The following is a 19,741-nucleotide window of genomic DNA, read 5'->3' on the forward strand; positions in this document are numbered from 1 at the left end:
CCTCAGACTCCCACGTTCCAATTCCTTCAGTGCCCCGAGCACATGGTCCCGAATGGTCTTCTCCATTCTTCTCTATGACTTTGCCTCTACACCCTGCTGACTCAGGAACCTGCTCAGTGTTCCTCGATGTCTCTGCAAAATGTCTCTACGAAGTAGCTTGACTGTAGCAGCCAATGAAGATAGGGCAAGCTAAAAGAGAAAAAATTAATTATCTTCTTTTTTCCCAAGTGCCTCCCTTAAATGAAGGCCACTGATATATTTTCCCTCTGGCTGGATTCCAGGAGAGGATGAAACATATAAAACTGGGAGTAGAAAAAGACCAACTGATTCATCGAGACTAATTTTGTTAGTTTTTTTTTATGTGTTTGCCTTTTTACTTTTCATATTTTTGGCTGAGGATAGACCTACACTATATTGTCAAAAGTATTGGGATGCCTGCCTTTATACGCACATGAACTTAATGGCATCCCAGCCTGCAGACCAGTCACGTTCCTCCACCCCAAACTCACTCATCCATGTCTTTATGGACCTTGCCTTGTGCACTGGTGAGCAGTCATGTTGGAACAGGAAGGGGCCGTCCCCAAACTGTTCCCACAAAGTTGGGAGCATGAAATTGTCCAAAATGTCTTGGTATGCTGACGCCTTAAGAGTTTCTTTCACTGGAACTAAGGGGCCAAGCCCAATCCCTGAAAGACAAAATCCCCACACCATAATCCCCCCTCCACCAAATGATTTGGACCAGTGCACAAAGCAAGGTCCATAAAGACATGGATGAGGGAGTTTGGGATGGAGGAACTTGACTGTCCTGACCTCAGCCCGATAGAACACCTTTGGGATAAATTAGAGCAGAGACTGTGAGCCAGACCTTCTCGTCAAACATCAGTGCCTGACCTCACAAATGTGCTTCTGGAAGAATGGTCAAACATTCCCATAGACACACTCCTGAACCTCGTGGACAGCCTTCCCGGAAGAGCTTGAACCCTATGTACCAAGACTGGGATGCCATTAAAGTTCATGTGCGTGTAAAGGCAGGTGTCCCAATACTTTTGAACAAAATAGTGTATGTTTATCCCAAGTATGTTGTACTACATGGAAGGCCCACTTTTTAAGTGTGCCCCCCCCTTCTTAAGTGTGCCCCTAACCCATTTTAAGTGTGGCCCCCGACCTCCCCCTTGCTGAAACGCCATAAATAATCTTACAGGCCACTAGAGGAAAAAAGTTAATATACTAACTTCCCTTGGCTTCTATTGTGCAGGGGGTGACATAATTCCCACACGATCCTGGGGAGTAATCCAAATCTTGCAAGAAGACACTGAGTGCTAGACTTTCTTCTCATGGGATTTGTACTACTCAACATTCCCCAGGACCTCGTTTTACGGAGGATGACATCATCCTCCACTAGGCTCCTGGGGAAAGGTGACTATATTATCTATCTCACTCCCCCCCCCCAAACAGGAAAAAATTTACTCCAGGAGAGTCAATTACCTAGCACAACCCCTCCCTCCTCCTCATCATAGTCCTAATGACTTATAATGAACCCCAAACTGAGAATGGAGAATGGGTAAGTTTTACCAAACACCGTCCCACCCTCATTCCTCCAAAATTCGTAAGTCAGCGAAAAATAAGGTCAAAATAAATTCTCACGTCTGTGCTAGGCATTCATGGGACTTAATTCACTTGACAAAAGAAAACACTCCGGTTTAAAGCACAATTGACAGAAACAGCCCAAGCTAGTTATAAAACAGAGAAACTGATGCTAGGTAGATGGGGTTGGAAAACTTGCGAGAGCCCCATAAACATGGTCTGGAAAGCTCATGATGGCCCTGTTATTAATCTTTTGTAAAACAGTCTAGAAGAAATCCACAATTGTAAGTTTGGTTTTACTAGAACTGAAACTGATCTTTCATATATCTTTAGCTCTGAACTCTATATACTATACTGTCAATACTGCTTTCTGCATCATTGAAGATCCACCACCACGGGAAGAAGATCTGCAGAAGATCAGGAGCCTGCACATCACGTGAGCCACCTGAAGACTTCTGGTAATGATATGTACTGTATAAAACAAAAAAATACCATGGGGAGATTATGGATGTCCTCCAGAAGATGGAGAGGAAAACTGGAATGGGGCTTTAATCTTTGGTAACCATTTTGTTAGTAGTAAATTGCTAAGACAAGAACTAATACCAAGAAAAAGGTGGCCTACTTCCATGTGAATTACACTGATCACGTCATACATGGAGCAAACCAAGATTTATTTTATTTTTTCAGTTTTATTTAATACACAAACTGTAATAGCCATCTGCACAGAGAAAGGAAATTGTATGCAAATTCCATTTTCAGATTGTTAAAAAAGGCAAAATCACTGATATGTAACCTCATCTTTCATTGATCAGATAGTAAGAAACCATGTCCCAGCTCCCCCTCCCCCCACACTTACATTGCAAAAGTTTTCAAGGTGGAATGCCATATGCAAAGGATGTGTTATTGTTAACAGCTTGTACAAAATGTAGATGTGGAATGACAAAAAGGGAAATGTTTTGTGTGAGCTTGTTTTCAAATTGGCCCCTGTAGAGCCCCATTGGACCAGAGACCAGAGTATATGAAGACTTGACTTCTGCCCAAGTCAATATTATGCCCCACCCTCTACTGTCACTAAACCCCACCCCTTGACTGTCAGTTGTTGAATGACAGACATGAGCAATAGATGCTTTGGCATTTGACAGTTGAATGGCTGGGAGTGCAGCTAGGTGCCTGGGGTGGGTTGAGCTTGAATTGACATTGATATAAAGACTAAGGCCCCTTTCACACTGGGGCGGTAGGGGGTGTCGGCAGTAAAACAGCGCTATTTTTAGCGCTGTTTTACCGCGGTATTCAGCTGCTAGCGGTGCGGTTTTAACCCCCCTGCTGGCGGCCGAAAAAGGGTTAAAATCACTCGTACAGCACGACTATAGCCGCGGTATTGCCGTGGTATAGCCGCGCTGTCCCATTGATTTCAATGGGCAGGAGCGGTTTAGGAGCGGTGAATACACCGCTCCAAAGATGCGGCTTGCAGGAGATTTTTTCTTCTCCTGCCAGCGCACTCGGGCTTTCACACTGAACAAACAGCAGAGGCTGTTTAGGGGCGGTTTGCAGGCGGTATTTTTAGCGCAATAACGCCTGCAAACCGCCCCAGTGTGAAAGGGGCCTAACAAAGGTATTTGTTGGCACCACAAAAGTACCAACACTTAGGGCTGTTATCACTTTAGGTTTTTTTTTTACATCAATTGTCTGAACATGTTTGCATATTTACTTATAAAATGATATCGTACAGACATTACTTAGGTGTTGTGTACATAGCAAATAGCACCAATGCGCAGAGCAATGAATGTCTACATCAGGTAAAAGGCACTCCGTAGGGTATCTGCAGGTACAAGACACTAGGTTCAGATACTTAAACTTAAATGGGTCATTTAGGGAAAAGTTAAACAATGGCACTGCAAATTGTAAATTTCATTGTGTCTTTTTAAATTGTAGCCTTTAAAAGTTTCTCCTGTTAAACCCCATCTACGCATGGAGGCTGTTCAGTAATTTCCATAGACATTCATTGTAAAAAGCAATGACAAACTCTGAACAGCTCATCGGGTACAAGGTACTGGTCTCAGGAGCTAACCGTCAAAAAGGTTCTTTTGGAAAGAGATACACCTGTTTTAATTAGGCTGCTTATTAGTTATAGCCCTCAGCTCAGTAACTACCATTGGAGATCTAAAGGCCAAGTATAGTCAACAGTCCTATCAAAAATGATCTGTGCTGAGACGGGCTGGTTGGTGAAGAAGGTATTGCCATAAGCCCTCATTTAGCTGGATACACATATTGTGCAGTACACCTCCCTTAACAATCAATTTTTCTCAGCACAGCTTTGAGTTTGGACCCTGTACAGTCCTCATTTATGCAATAAGTTAATGAGCTGAGATCTCCTACATCACTGAAAGTTCTTCCTTTGTAAAATTCAGGTCTTAAAAGAAAGGTCTTTCAGGCCTCTACCTAATAAACGATGCAGGACCTTCTACAGATGAGCGAAACTGAAGGCAGAGTTCATAGTGGATTAGAACAGAAGAGTCTCCTGCTCAGGTAACTGGTAAAGTGGCTCAAATGACCAAAATACCAGAGGATGGTAAAGCTGTTGCCAAATTCACCTCTGTTCACCTGGTCATTCAGTGTGGACCCTGCTTTTAGTGCTACTGTTGGTACGGGGTAAGGATATCTGTCATACTAATAAAGGCAGTGATGTCACACAGACTGGTTGACAGCTAGAAATCTGATAACCTATGAACACTGGTTCAGGGGTCAACTGAGCTGGTCAGCAACATCATCAAGGTGGGCAGGACATTTTGGTCATATGGCAGCTAGCCAAATTTAGCAGCTGGAGTGACCTGCCAGAGCTTGGTTATTGTAGGGGGTAAGAATATTAAAATAATAAATTGTGCTATTATCATTAGACAGCCATTTTTTAGATCTAATGCCCCATACACATCATCAGAAATTCCGTCAGAATGGAATTGGATGGTTTTTCTGACGCAATTCCGCTCAAGCTTGCCTTGCATACACACGGTCACACCAAAGTTCTCTGAACCTTCGACCGTCAAGAACGCAGTGGCGTACAAGACGACGACGAGCCGAGAAAATGAAGTTCAATGCATCCGAGCATGCGTCGAATTGATTCCGAGCATGCGTGATTTTTTTGCGCGTCCGAATTGCATACAGACAAACGCATTTTCGGATAGGAACTTTTTCCGACCGAAAAATAAAGAACCTGCTCTCAATCTTTTGCTGGCTGGAATTCTGCCAGCAAAAGTCCAATGGAGCATACACACGGTCGGAATTTCTGACCAAAAGCTCACATCCAACTTTTGCTGGCGGAATTTCTGATCGTGTGTACGGGGCATTACACTTCTCCAGATTTTCTACCAAACTGTGATTAGCTTTTCTCAAGGCGTTTTTGAATATGTCCTTCTGAGGATCCTTCCAGGACTTATCGTATGTGTTGTAGAGCTTCCTCATCTGTGCATAGGACGTTCCTTCTCTAGTTATTGTTTCATAATCTTCATATTCCAGCAGTCTTGCAGACATAAGACTATCCAGGATGGGCTCCACCAGAGACACCCCACGTATCAGAGGCTCCCGATATTAATCCACAAGGTGTTTCTTGGGGCCTGAGCAAGAAGCGAAAGAATCTGCGATAAAAAAAAAGAAAACAAATTAAAATAAAGAATTTACTAAAAAAATAAAAAAAATAAAATAAAATTGCACATTAATCATTTTTTTTTTGAAAGTTTTGGCTATGTGCTGGGGCTCTGTTCATTTCAGCAAATTAATATCAAGGAAACTCATAATTGCCCCGCTTTATCTATTCAAATATAAAAATAACCAAAACTTTTTGGTTATTAAGTAAAGATTAGAACTGCTGTCATCTCTTCTTTTATTTCTGTCCATGTCCTGGCTAGGTGGATTCCCTCTTTCTATTTGCCTTGGTGACCACTAGGGCAGAAAGTGATGAGAGATCCAACATTTTATAGTTGTCTTCAGAACAAGCGGAGATGGTAAATCTTTCAATGGGAACACCTGTTCCACTGAGCGCTGTCCAAGAGGGGAAATCCTTCCTTTTTCAGGAGATTTCCTCTTTCATCTTGAGTTGCCTCTCTGGGACAGGAAGTGACCTTACTTTATCCAAAATTTAAGGTGATATTAAACCCAAAACCAAACATGTAATATATTGCAGCTTACCAATCATCAGATATGGTGGCTGCATTCATTTTCTTTTTTTTAGGCCTTTTTCCTTCTGTTTTCACCTGGTGATATGGCCAGTAACACACTTTCTGTATTAGAGTGCCCTGACTCTAGATGAAGGAGCAATCTTGGGACAGCAGCATTGTCAGTCTGGGGGAGAGGAGTGTTGGATGGACTGGCAGATGTAGATACACTAACAAACTGATGCCAAACTCCAGCTAATACTTTACAATCAATTACAGCAAACAGTTTTTTTACTTTTGGGATAAAGGTTTTCCATAAATAAATAAAAGTGGATCACTGTAAGCACCTCTGTCGGTGGTAAATGGTTTCTCTCAACACTTGCTCAACTTGCTGACTGGATCACCAGGTGAAAATAAAAAAAAGAAAGCCTAAAAAAGGAAACTAATGCAGCCTCCACATAAAAGAGAAGAGAGGCGCGCCGCCAGCTCTTACCGTTCTCAGCCTGCAATAGTGACCGGGAAGACTACCCTGCAGTAGAGCGAACAGATAGCGAGGCTTGAACCATTCGTGGAGCGCAGCGTGGAAGGGATGACGTCGATGGTGGTGCGGAGGACGGTCCATGTGGACAGTTTTACCCCGGATGCCTGAATACTTAGATGTGCCTGTTTTAATCATCAACCATGTGACTTGCTAAATGTTGTACCTTCATTAAATGTAACCGTATTGCTATGCTTAGAGGCGCCTCTCTTCTCTTTTATACTCAGTTGTGATATGATGCCACTTGTATATCATGACATTGCTTGTATATCAAGTCAAAATTTATTAAAAAATGTTGCTTGTCTTGCAAAATGCTCTCAAACCAAGTTACTCCCAAACCAAGGTTTTACTGTACTATTAAATGCTGCACATCCTCTGTCTCCTATTAACAAAGTTCTCATTCATTAGCTCCAACCTTATACCTCCCTGGGGAAATTCCAATACTGTTCCTTGTATGTACTGTTTTAATGTAGCCTAGTACTATATATCATTGTGGTCAGCTACCTCTTATCTCCAGAATTGGGGTTCTACCAATTCATGCCTTACTGGCCTTTGATGATATTACAAGGGTAACTCTACCCTGCATGGCCGTCGAGAAGTAAGGGGGTGTTAAAATATTTATAAAGTCAATATTTTTAATTTTTTTTTAATTCTAGATGAAGTAGGGAAATTTTAGAACCCTTGATTTATATTGCTGTCTGTTTCTGCTGATGAGATTTCCCCTCTTTGTCCTGGTATCCATTATCACTGAAGCAGAAAGTGATTGGGAAAATCAAAAATTCTGAGTTGTCACCAGAACCAGGGACTGTTCCACTGGGGTCACCTTGCCAGTAACAACTCCCATTTTGTAAATATTTCCTCTGTCTTGTTGTATCTCTAGGACAGAAAGTGAAGGGAATCTCCCCAACAGAACACACACAGCAAAAAATAAACCAATGGGTATTTTCTCTTCTCTAGTCCATCCAAAACAAAAAAATTGGTTATACATGCACTTTAAATTCAGGCTGGGTGCACTTGAATGGACACCCGTTTGTACAAACTCTGCTTTCTGTGTAATGTGATTCCACCGCATAAACACGCACACATGGGGGATCCAGGAATGCATGTTTGTTCCATGATCAATATATAAAAAGGATCAATGGTTGGTAATCACTATTTAAAGTCTGCTACAAGTCTTACCGTTAGCCAGGTGCTTCGCTAGATCTGCTGCCACTTGATTCTCATTGATGGCCTTTAGAACGCTTACAGTAAGTTCAACCCCATAGGAATCCCTGTAGTATTGCAGAATCAGCTTTGTGAGGTCTTCAGGGTCTTTATTTTCCAGCTGGCCTTTGGGGATCCTTTTGTAGCCTTCCTTAACTGTGCAATCATTTAACTTGTTACGGAAGCTCTTCAGACTCCCACTTTCCAATTCGTTCAGAGCCCCGAGCACATGGTCCCGAACCGTCTTCTCCATTCTCCTCTATGACTATGCTTCTACACCCTGCTGACTCAGGCACCTGCTTGGTGTTCCTCGATCTCTGCAAAATGTCTCTACGAGGAAGTTTGAATGTAAATGACAACACAGACTTGCCAAGCTGAAAACGAAAGCAAATTCTTTCTCTTCCTATTCCCGCCAGAGATGCCCTGAATAAATTTAACCACTTCAGCCCTGGAGGATTTGGCTGCTCAATGACCAGAGTACTTTTTACAATTTGGCACTGCGTCGCTTCAACTGGTAATTGCGCAGTCATGCAATGTTGTACCCAAACTAAATTTGCGTCCTTTTTTTCCCACAAATAGAGCTTTCTTTTGATGGTATTTGATTGCCTCTGCGAGTTTTATTTTTTGCGATATAAATGGAAAAAGACCGAACATTTTGAAAAATAATGCTATTTTCTACTTTTTGTTCTAAAAAAAAATTAATAAACTCAATGTTAGTCATACATTTAGGGCAAAATGTATTCAGCCATATGTCTTTGGTAAAAAAAATTTCAATAAGCGTATATTTATTGGGTTGCGCAAAGGTTATAGCGTCTACAATCTAGGGTACATTTTCTGTAATTTACGCAGCTTTTAGTTTATGACTGCCTATGTCATTTCTTGAGGTGCTAAAATGGCAGGGCAGTACAAACCCCCCACAAATGACCCCATTTTGGAAAGTAGACACCCCAAGGAAATTGCTGAGAGGCATGTTGGGCCCATTGAATATTTTATTTTTTTGTCACAAGTGATTGAAAAATGACAAAAAAAAAAAATTACACAAAGTTGTCACTAAATGATATAACGTGCCATAGGCATATGTGAAATTGCACCCCGAAGTACATTCTGCTGCTTCTCCTGAGTACGGGGATACCACATGTGTGGGACTTTTTGGGAGCCTAGCCGCGTACGGGACCCCGAAAACCAAGCACCGCCTTCAGGCTTTCTAAGGGCGTAAAATGGAGATTTCACTTCCTCACTACCTATCACAGAGGCCATGAAATGCCCATATAGCACAAATCCCCCCCCCCAAATGACCCCATTTTGGAAAGAAGACATCTTAAAGCTATTTGCTGAGAGGCATGGTGAGTCCATGGAGTATTTTATAGTTTGCCACAAGTTTCTGGAATATTACATTTTTTTTTTTTTTTTTGTTCAAACATGGCATGGTTATATGTGGAATGACACCCCAAAATACATTCTGCTGCTTCTCCTTAAGAAAGGGGATACCACATGTGTGGGACTTTTTGGCAGTCTAACCACGTACAGGATCCCGAAAACCAATCACCGCCTTCAGGATTTCTAAGGGTGTACATTTTTTATTTCACTCCTCACTGCCTGTCACAGTTTCGGAGGCCATGAAATGCCCAGATAGCACAAAATGACCCCATTTTGGAAAGTAGACACGCCAAGCTGTTTGCTGAGAGTCATGTTGAGTATTTTGCAGATCTCGCTTTTTGTCACAAAGTTTTGAAACTTGTGAAAAGAAAAAAAAATATTTTATTTTCTTTCTTGGTTTTCAAAAATAAATGAGATCTGCAAAATACTCACCATGCCTCTTAGCAAATACCTTTAGGTGTCACTTGGGGGGGGGTGTTGTGTTATCTGGACATTTCAGGGCCTCCATAACTGTGATAGGTAGTGTGGAGTAAAATCACAAATTTAAGCCTTTAGAAAACCTGAAGGCTTGTGACATTTAGCAAAATGTCTAGACACGCTGTGTTTTTCATAACCGTTTAAAAAATGTTGTACGTGTTCCTTTAGACAAATTCTCAGCAGTCTTTTAGTGCGGCCAATGTACTGTAGGCCGCAACTACATTCTAAAGCATACGCAACTCCTTCGGTATTGCACCCAATAAATTCTTTTATGTCATAAGTGTGTCAGATATGGGTACTCACCGAGGCTGAGATGTTGAGAGCGGTAACCTCTTGCGACTAAGCGCACTCCACTCCTGGAGATGGTACAGGGGGTGAAGGGCACAAAGAGGCACGAGTCACCAGCAGGCAGGGCAGGTCTCGTGTGGAGGTCACCGGTAAGGAGACAGCTGTGCAGGACTGGGAAATGCTGAAGCTCAGGGAGGTAGATGAGCAGCTAGTCCAACAACAGGCTGGGGGTCAAACACAGATGACTGGCAAGAGTCTCTTAGATAGACAGAACAGTCTTGTGCTGGTGACTGATAGCAGGTCTGCAAACAGCCTGATGATTAAATACCAAAGACTGATAGGAAGTCCATAAAACAGGCCGAGAGTCAAACACAGGTAACTGGAGGCAAAGTCTGTGAGCAAGCCAGGAGTCAAGCACTGGAGACAAATAGCAGAGTCTGAGAGCAGGCCGAGGGTCAATCACTGGAGACAGGAAGCGATATCCATAGACAGGCCGAGGGTCAAACACAGGGGGCAAGTAGCGAGGTCCGAGAGGCTAGCTGAAGGTCAGATGCAGGAAGAGATCAGCGTAAGTCAAGGTCAATCCGGGTCACAACAGGTAATCAAGAATCAGGATACAAGCAGGAAACACACAGGAAGCTGAAAGACAAACAAGCAACTTGGCCATGGCACAGAGTGGCTTTTATAGGCAGTGGGAGGCTCAGGTTGTGCGTGTGCTATTGCGAACGCGCATTCGCTGTTCCGCTGTATTGTGCCCAGGGATGTGCCGGAGTGCCGCTCTACCGCCCGTGTGCATAGGAAAGCGGTGATATTGGAGAGGCTGGTACCTGCTTCTTTCCTGACAAAGTGGTACCATTGCTGGTGGATTGAAACTGTAATATCTTTTCATTGGGATGTTTCGTTCGAGTGCATGCATAACACCTTTTACAAGGATAAAAGCCTTTACTGGTAAAGAATGTGATACTCTTTTTTGGAGGATCAATCACACTCTTGACCAATTGGTCACGAAGAGTGGGGGCTCTTCTGTATATGAACCTAGGTCTCTTTGGAAGTAAGTCTTCGAGGAGTCTGTCGGACTTCAGGATATGCCAATGGTGTTGCATTATTTTTTCAATTTTCTTATGTTGGATATTATAGTCCAATACTATGGGTACTAGATCTTGATGAAACTCAGTTTTTTTAATCTTTAATTAAATCTCCCCTATGCATATGTGTTACTTCTACAATCTTCTCTTTAATGAATTCCTTGTCATATCCTTTTTGTACAAATATGTCACCAATCATATTGGCCTGTATGAGGAAATCTCCTACTTCAGTGCAATTGAGTCGCATAATCTGTCCTTTTGGAATGTTAAACAGCCAATTTTTATGATGACAACTTTTAATTGGTAAATAGCTGTTACAATCGTCATTCTTGAAATGAGTTTTGGTGACAAATTTATCATTGATTCAGGATATTTCCAAATTTAGGAAAGAGATGGTGTTTTCATCAACTTGCCATGATAGTTTAATATTTCTATCGTTGTTATTAAGCATATTGAAGAAATTGTGCAACTGATCACGATCCCCTTTCCAAATCACAAACACATCGTCGATACATCTTCTGTAAAAAATGAGTTCATCGGGTGGATCAGTGAAAATGTTTTCTCCTTCCCATTGGGCCATGAATAATCCTGCTACGCTGGGGGCAAACTTTGCTCCCATGGCCACCCCAGTTTTTTGTTGATAGTATTGGTGACAGTACCAGAAATAACTATGTTTAAGGCAGAAGTCAAGACTTTTGACAAGGAATTTCCTTTGCATACAGGAGAGATTTGTAAATTTCTTAAGCCCCCATTTTGTGGCTTCACATGCTTGATAGTGAAGAATAATGGTGTAAAGAGACAAAACGTCTGCTGTCACCATCAGCAAGGGTCCAGTATCTGTTCTTTCTTCTAATAGCTGAAGCATTTGCTTGGTGTCTTTAAGATACGCTCTGGTCCTCTGTACTGCTGGTTGAAGATATCGATCTATGTATTGGCCCAATCTGGCCGTTAGAGATTCAATACCATTTACAATGGGTCTCAAAGGGGGGTCTATTTTATCTTTATGAATTTTTGGCAATGCACAAATTATTGGAATCCTGCATGCTTCGGGTATCAAATATTTAGCTTCTTTTTAATTAACAATGCTTTTCTTTAGTCCTGGATGGACAACCTGTTCTGGTTCTTTTCTCCATTTAAATATGGGATTACTTGGTAGAACACAATAAGTATCTGCATCATCCAGCAATTTAAGCATGCCTTTGTGATATTGTTCCATTGATTGGATAACAATACCGCCCCCTTTATCTGAAGGTCTGATAACAAGGTTTTTTCTTTTAACTAATTTTTTTATACCGATCTTTATGGACTTAGCTTCTTCTCTTTTCTTTACTTTCAGATTCTTGATTTCTTCCGTCACTAAGGTTCTAAAAACTTCAATATGTTTATTATCGGATTAAAGATTTCTTAAGTTGCTGTGTTCCACATCTTCTTCATCCTGATGTAATCTGACATTTATTGGATTACCTAACAGGTATTTCTTAAAGAGGAGGACCAGTCAAAAAAAAAAAATTACAAGTCAGCAGCTACAAATACTGCAGCTGCTGACTTTTAATTGGACACTTACCTGTCCCTGGGTCTAGCGATGCGGGGGATCGAAGCCCCGGTCGTCTCCCCCTCCATTCAGCGGCGCCGGCATTGCAACTGTGGGTGCCGGGCTGTGGCTTCACAGCCTGGCACCCACTGCGCATGCGCGAGCGGCGCCGTGCGCCGTGATTGGCCGCTCAGTCACCTGGGACCTGTAATGGGTCCCAGATGATTGACAGGAGGGAGGGAGCAGAGCTGAGCCCTTCCTGTGCCGAGGGGGAAGTGATGTCACCAGCCCAGGCACTGGAAGAGGCAGACTACGAGGGACCCCCTAGCAACAGGCATTTAGAGGTAAGTAAAAAAAAAAAAATATCCAAATGTTTTTTTTTATTTTTTTTTAGGCACAATCATGACTTTTTTTTTTTAGGGTGGCACACCACTTTAATATTCAATTTTCTCACATATTTTTGAACTCCAATATAGGTTTGAAACTTGTCTAGATTTTTCACTGGTGCATATTTTAAACCTTTGTCGAGTACCAATAATTCATCCTTTGTCAATGGTACATCGGTAAGGTTAAAAATCCCCTCTCCCATTACTCTCTTTTGCGTTTGTTTTCTCTTCCCTGCTCTGCATCCTCTTTTCATATTGGACTTCTTCTCCTTTCTCTTGTTTCTTCCATTCTTCTCGGGGGGGGGGGGGGGGGGGTGATATTCTGTTCGTCTCTCTAAAAAAGATCTGTTGTGGCCTGGCTCAGTATGGCTACCCTGTCAGTGTTTCTCCCACCTATCCTCTTCTCGATAATCTCTAAGAGGGACATAATACTTATAAGTGTGAATAGGGCTCCTCTCACATGGTCTATATGGCTCAGTGGGTGGACCTCTAACTTTCTTTGTGAGATCTTTGTTCAAATGTGTGGTCAGTCTCACAAAGTCTGCCGTTTCCTTGTGTGTCTCCAGCTGTTCTTTTAATTCAGCTATGGTTTGGTCAATTTTCCTTATTTTCTTTTGTTTTCTCTTTAAAAGAAATGTTAATAATTCTATTCCTTTTTCATAAAAAAATCTAAACCATTCGTCTATGGATTCTTGGTCAATAAGACCATCATTCAATGGTACATCCCCTCTAAGACGTCTTGGGACTATATTAGCTTTAATACATCTGTCAAAGGTGGTAACGTCCCACCACAGGCTAATTTTTTTCTCCATATTGTGGCCAAGCTTTCTTGTTCTAAACTTTCCAGATTAGCATTTGGTTTAGTGTCTTCACTATTGAAGACTACATCTAGATTAACTTCTATTCTCTTCTGTTCAATAAATGTAAACATATCCATGACTGCACCTGATAGACTGATCCTAGACAGAAAAATAAGTGAATGTATACGTGATGGTGTTGCGCTGTGTGTAGTGTGCAAATATGTGCCAAAGGACTGGCTAAATATAAATTACCACGTGATAATTAACAAAACTAGCTGAAACCAAATATTTGATACAGATGATGACTGTTTAACCAAAATATGACATATATCAAACAAATAAGTGAAACAGAATAATGAAGTCCAGTGTGCACAACTGGATGTGCAGTGAGATAACACAATCCAAATAAACAATGATGATCCAGTGATGAAATGTGATCCCAAAAAAATGTTCCAAAAGAAAATATATTTGTATTTCACTATAATGGCGCGTACACACGATCAGGCTTCTCGTCGGAAAAAGATATGATGGCTTTTCTGACGGGATTCCGCTCAAGAACGCGGTGACGTACAACACTACGACAAGTCGAGAAAATGAAGTTCAATGCTTCCGAGCATGCGTCCAATTGTTTCCGAGCATGCGTAGGAATTTTGCGCGTCGGAATTGCCACAGACCATCGCATTTTCGGATAGGAACTTTTTCCGACCGAAAAATTGAGAACCTGCTCTCAATCTTTTGCTGGCTGGAATTCGGCCAGCATAAGTCCAATGGAGCATTCACACGGTTGCATTTTCCGATGAAAAGCTCTCATCGGTCTTTTGAGGGCTGAAATTCCGATAGTGTGTACGCGGCATAACAGTCTAAACGATTTTCCACACAGATAATGAATCCCTCCACCGTAAACCAGCAAAACAACCGGTGCCTAGCCAATCTTCTAAATGTGGCACCTCTGTGTGTACAAGCCTCTCACCTTACTGCCGTAAGGTTTACAGCATGAATAGGTCACAGATGATAATCTTCAAATGTTCCCTTTTGGTCAAATTGAATGAACTTTGTTTCATAGTCTCCGTATATAGGGTTTAGATATAAAAGAGAAAAAAGCCCATAGCGTGATCCCGTATAGGAGGGTTTGTTATAACAAACATAATAAATAAACTCACTTATTATATGTAATAACCGGCAACCATCCACGAGCGCCGAGCTCGTATGCTTCTACCCAATCCTTAATGGTGTTTGATGTTCCAATCCCTCCACTGGTAACCTCAATATAAGAGGGGTTTAGGCACAGAAAAGAAAAATGCCCATAGCGTAATCCCATTGGGAGATTTTGATATAACAAGCAGGGTAAATTAAAACTCACGTTTTTTAAAAGCAGCAAACAGCAGCAATCCACGAGCGCCAAGTTCCTGGTGAAACCTACTACTCCAATCCCAACGCGTATCGTCACATCACGTGACTTCATCAGGGGATGAAAATTGGCTGTATTTTCTGTCTTTAAATAGTGTATCAAATTGAATTGCCCGCGGCCATTTTTGCAAAGCCCGTTATTAAAATATATAGTGTCGGACATTTTGCCTTAGTCTCCCATAGGATAACATTGAGGCGGCCATTTTCCGGTGGTTTCTGCATGTATTCACATAGCAGCCATAGACAAGAATTCTTTATCCTGGCTTGGTAGGAATAGCATTTTAAAGATGGTGATCTTGCCAAAATTATTGTACCTCCTCTAAACATTACCAATAGTGATCCCAAGTCACTTTCTACGCTTGGTCCGTGGGGAGTTTTTGAACTTCCTCTGGGGCTACAAATCTAAAAGACTGTCTCATCACATCCTGTCCCTATCAAAGGACCGGGGTGGTATAGGGTTCCCAGACCCATTTAAATATTACTACGAGGTCCATCTAACCAGAGCCCTAGACTGGACCAAACATGTCTCAGAGAAGGAGTGGGTGGGGGTGGAACAGGCAATGTCCCACTTCCCGCTGTCCACTTTGTTGTGGCAGACTTCTACCCTGCCGGTGCCCCTAAAATCCCACCCTTTGATTGGAACTATGCTGTCGGTAGTAGTAAGATTGGGTTGTGTCACAATGACCCCCCACACCCCCTCACCTTTGTCACGGGTTATTGGAGCCCAGGAGTTTCCTTCTAGTCTATCGGGGAGGAGGTTCAGGGAATTCCTCTCAACCAACAGATATCGTCTTCAAGACTTTCTTCAAGGGGACCGATGGTGCACTATTCATTATTTGGTGCACTTTTGATTATTTATTTGTCCGGACCACAGCGGACTCTTTGCCAATTACCATCCTCGTGTGGTGCGAGTCTGCAGTACTGTTAGCTGTGTTTCTATGGCAGCTACGTTTTTTTTTTTTCATTTAAAGGTTTTTATTGAGTACAACAGACAGGGCAAAAAAGTCCAACAACATAAATTTGTACATTAAGAATAGGCAGATGAACACAACAAAAAGAAAGTTGCCACCACTAATAGAGGCCTAGCGAATTGGTGGTAGTTAGTATGGCTCCAGCTCCCCTTAGCAATGCTGTCGCACCCTCTAGATATATGGCGAGCAACACAGATTAGACACTTTCTCACCGCCTCGCAATTCGTGTCCTCCTCTTTTTACTCCACATCTGACTTTGAGAGGTTATATCTAGATCCTGCCCCTCTTCTCATCTACTGTCATTAGTGTACAGGATGCTGATTGAGCCCCAAGACAGCTATATACCTCCCTTTCTACTGAAGTGGGAAAACGACCTGAGTCGGGCCTTTTCAAAGGACCAGAGAGAATGCACTTTGTTTTTTGCTCACCGCTCCTCAATCACTAGTAGGTTTCTGGATGTGGGGATTAGGATGCTTACCCGCTGGTATAGAGTACACACGCTCCTACATAAGATCTACCCTTCAGTTCCCTCTACTTGCTGGCGATGTCAACAATCTGATGGTACACTACTGCATGTATTCTGGACATGCCCTCGGGTCCGCCCCTTCTGGGACGCTATCAGATGTGTGATTTTTAGATTGACAGACATTTCACTGGCAGATGACCCCGCGTAGTGCTTACTCCACCTCACTCCGATGTCGAGGCGTCGTTATAAAAAGTCCCTATTGATCCATCTCCTTAATGCCGCTAAAATATGTGTTCCACAAAAGTGGAAATGTACGGAACCCCCTACTAGTGGTCAATGGATAGCTGTGGTGAATGAAATTAACCTGATGGAACAATTGACAGCCGCATTACATCAAAAAGAGGAAAAATTCAACAAAACCTGGTTCTACTGGTACGAGTTCCGGTTCTCTCAAGACTATAACACCTTTGTGACCTCCTCGGTAGAGCAATTGTAACTGTGCATGATTCCATAACCATCTGCTTTTACAATCACCCCCCCCCCATATATATATATATATATATATATATATATATATATATATATATATATATATATATATTTTTTTTTTTTTTTTTTTCTTCCCTTCTTCTAACTCTATTCCCTCCTCTTCTTATTTCTATTGAACCTGCTTTCTACGCCTATCCTTACCTGTTTGTCTTCTACTCTCTGAGACGAAGTGCCTTCTTCATCATGTTTGAAAAATTGTTTGGGTGCACCTGACTTGTGGCAATAACAAAGTCTTTTTTTGATGTATCTATACTCAGTCCCACATAGGGGAGCTGGAGCCATACTAACTACCACCGATTCGCTGGGCCCCTATTGGTGGTGGCAACGTTCTTTTTGTTGTGTTCATCAGCCTATTCTTAATGTACAAATTTATGTTGTTGGACTTATTTGCCCTGTCTGTTGTACTCAATAAAAACCTTTAAATGAAAAAAAAAAAACATAGCAGCCATAGAAACACAGCTAACAGTACTGCAGACTCGCACCACACGAGGATGGTAATTAGCAAAGAGTCCGCTGTGGTCCGGACAAGTAAATCATGAAAACCAGATGATTAAAAAAACAGATGACTAAGAAATGATTAAAAAAAATCAAACCACGGGCATAGGGATGAAAGCGATTACAATGCCCTAAAAGAGGGACATACAATAGGCTGTTAATAACAGCACGCTGCAATGATGTTGATGGGATACCTAATGAAAATACAATAAAAATAAATAAATATGTCTGGATAAAAGTAGTAACGAAGGGGAAAAAATGCAGGAGCCACAGGAATACCAGGAGCGACATGCAATAAATACAACAAAAATACATATGTAAGACTGGGTATTTGACAAGATAAACCATTCCTATTACATGAACCAGGGAAGTAGGAGAAAACAGAACAGGGATAGATGGTGCAAAAATATATGTGTCATACAAGAAGAAGGGAAAAGGGTATGGATAAGCAACTAAAAATCACTGATAAAACAGTTTAAATCGAATTCAATGTTATGTCCATTAGGTGCGAAAGTATCTACCCAAAAATGGAACTTCCACTTTTTGGAATCGTCCCCCCCTCCGGTGTCACATTTGGCACCTTTCAGGGGGGTGGAGGGAGCAGATACCTGTCTAATACTGGTATTTGCTCCCACTTCCTGGCATAGATCACCGCAGTGATCGCGGTGACCTACGCCACTTACGGCGCCTACTCTGTCCTCCCCCGCTGTCTTCTGGGAGACACATAGGTCCCAGAACACAGCAGGGACCAGTGAGGACACGGAGCGCGACTCGCGCATGCATAGTAGGGAACCAGGAAGTGAAGCCGCACAGCTTCACTTCCTGATTTCCTTACTGAGGATGGTGGCGGCAGCAGCCGAGAGCCGAGGGACAGATCGGCTTCGGCTGCTGACATCACGGGCTCCCTGGACAGGTAAGTGTCCATATATTAAAAGTCAGCAGCTGCAGTATTTGTAGCTGAGAAACAAAAGGGGGGGTTTTCCGGCGCTCCGCAACATGTGATGTCTAAGGTAAATAGTACAATGGTAGCTATAATAGCACATTAAAATAAGGCAGGTAAATTCTAGAATGAGGAGGCAGCCATCCTCAGAGGGTGTCCATTACCTCTGTTGATAATCAATGTTGAAAAAAGGAGGGGTGTGGAGGCGCCAACTGTGGTAGCTTGTTTATGCAAAAATAAAAGTTAGTGTAACAATTACACTTACTGGTTCGCAGGGTGGAGGTGTTTCTTTGAGATCTCAACCAGTAAGTGTAATTGTTACACTAACTTTTATTTTTGCATAAACAAGCTACCACAGTTGGCGCCTCCACACCCCTCCTTTTTTCAGCAGTATTTGTAGCTGCTGGCTTTTAATATTTTTTTTTTTTGGCGGACCTCCACTTTAAGTCCATTAGGTGCGAAAGTATCCATCTGGAAGGTCCATTTAGATTCAAGTTGGCCAAGGGTTCTCACCTTGTGACCCCCTCGCCATGGTCGTGTATAAGGTAAAATTCCCCAAAATTTTAAATGGGTGGACACGCTGTGTTTATCATAACCGTTTAAAATATTTTGTACGTGTTCCTTTAGACGAATTCTCAGCAGTCTTTTAGTGCGGTCAATGTACGTAAAACAATACATTCTTTTATGTCATAAGTGGTACCATTGCTGGTGGATTGAAACTGTAATTTCTTTTCATTGGGACTTTTCGTTCGAGTGCATGCATAACACCTTTTACAAGGATAAAAGCCTTTACTGGTAAAGAATGTGATACTCTTTTTTGGAGGATCAATCACACTCGTGACCAATTGGTCATGAAGAGTGGGGGCTCCTCTGTATATGAAGCTAGGTCTCTTTGGAAGTAAGTCTTCGAGGAGTCTGTCGGACTTCAGGATATGCCAATGGTGTTGAAGGGAAGAGAAAACAAACGCAAAAGAGAGTAATGGGAGAGGGGATTTCTAACCTTACCGATGTACCATTGACAAAGGATGAATTATTGGTACTCGACAAAGGTTTAAAATATGCACCAGTGAAAAATCTAGACAAGTTTCAAACCTATATTGGAGTTCAAAAATATGTGAGAAAATTGAATATTAAAAAATACCTGTTAGGTAATCCAATAAATGTCAGATTACATCAGGATGAAGAAGGTGTGGAACACAGCAACTTAAGAAATCTTTAATCCGAAACCTAACGATAATAAACATATTGAAGTTTTTAGAACCTTAGTGACGGAAGAAATCAAGAATCTGAAAGTAAAGAAAAGAGAAGAACCTAGATCCATAAAGATCGGTATAAAAAAATGAGTAAGAAAAAACCTTGTTATCAGACCTTCAGATAAAGGGGGCGGTATTGTTATCCAATCAATGGAACAATATCACAAAGGCATGCTTAAATTGCTGGATGATGCAGATACTTATTGTGTTCTACCAAGTAATCCCATATTTAAATGGAGAAAAGAA

The 19,741-nt window shown here is 41.9% G+C and overlaps 1 protein-coding gene across 1 annotated transcript; it reads right to left on the reverse strand.

Moving 5' to 3' along the window:
* Window positions 1–2,253: 2,253 nt before the first annotated feature.
* Window positions 2,254–7,863, reverse strand: LOC141148423 (pyrin domain-containing protein 1-like). The gene is made up of 2 exons (XM_073635921.1): window positions 7,447–7,863; window positions 2,254–5,213 (listed from the first exon to the last, which is right to left on the reverse strand). Exons 1-2 carry the CDS (start codon window positions 7,721–7,723, stop codon window positions 5,167–5,169), a joined length of 324 nt encoding a protein of 107 aa, XP_073492022.1. The 5' UTR covers window positions 7,724–7,863; the 3' UTR covers window positions 2,254–5,166.
* Window positions 7,864–19,741: the final 11,878 nt, after the last annotated feature.

Source organism: Aquarana catesbeiana, linkage group LG06 (genome assembly GCF_042186555.1).
Source record: "Aquarana catesbeiana isolate 2022-GZ linkage group LG06, ASM4218655v1, whole genome shotgun sequence".
Classification (NCBI taxonomy): Eukaryota; Metazoa; Chordata; class Amphibia; order Anura; family Ranidae; genus Aquarana; species Aquarana catesbeiana.

What these genes read in the sequence shown, in the direction of transcription:
- LOC141148423 (XM_073635921.1), bottom strand. Translation starts at nt 7,723, where the DNA reads ATGGAGAAGACGGTTCGGGACCATGTGCTCGGGGCTCTGAACGAATTG. An exon ending in AGCGAAGCACCTGGCTAACG is followed by an intron (nt 5,214 to 7,446) that starts GTAAGACTTGTA and finishes TTTTTATCGCAG; the next exon opens with ATTCTTTCGCTTCTTGCTCA.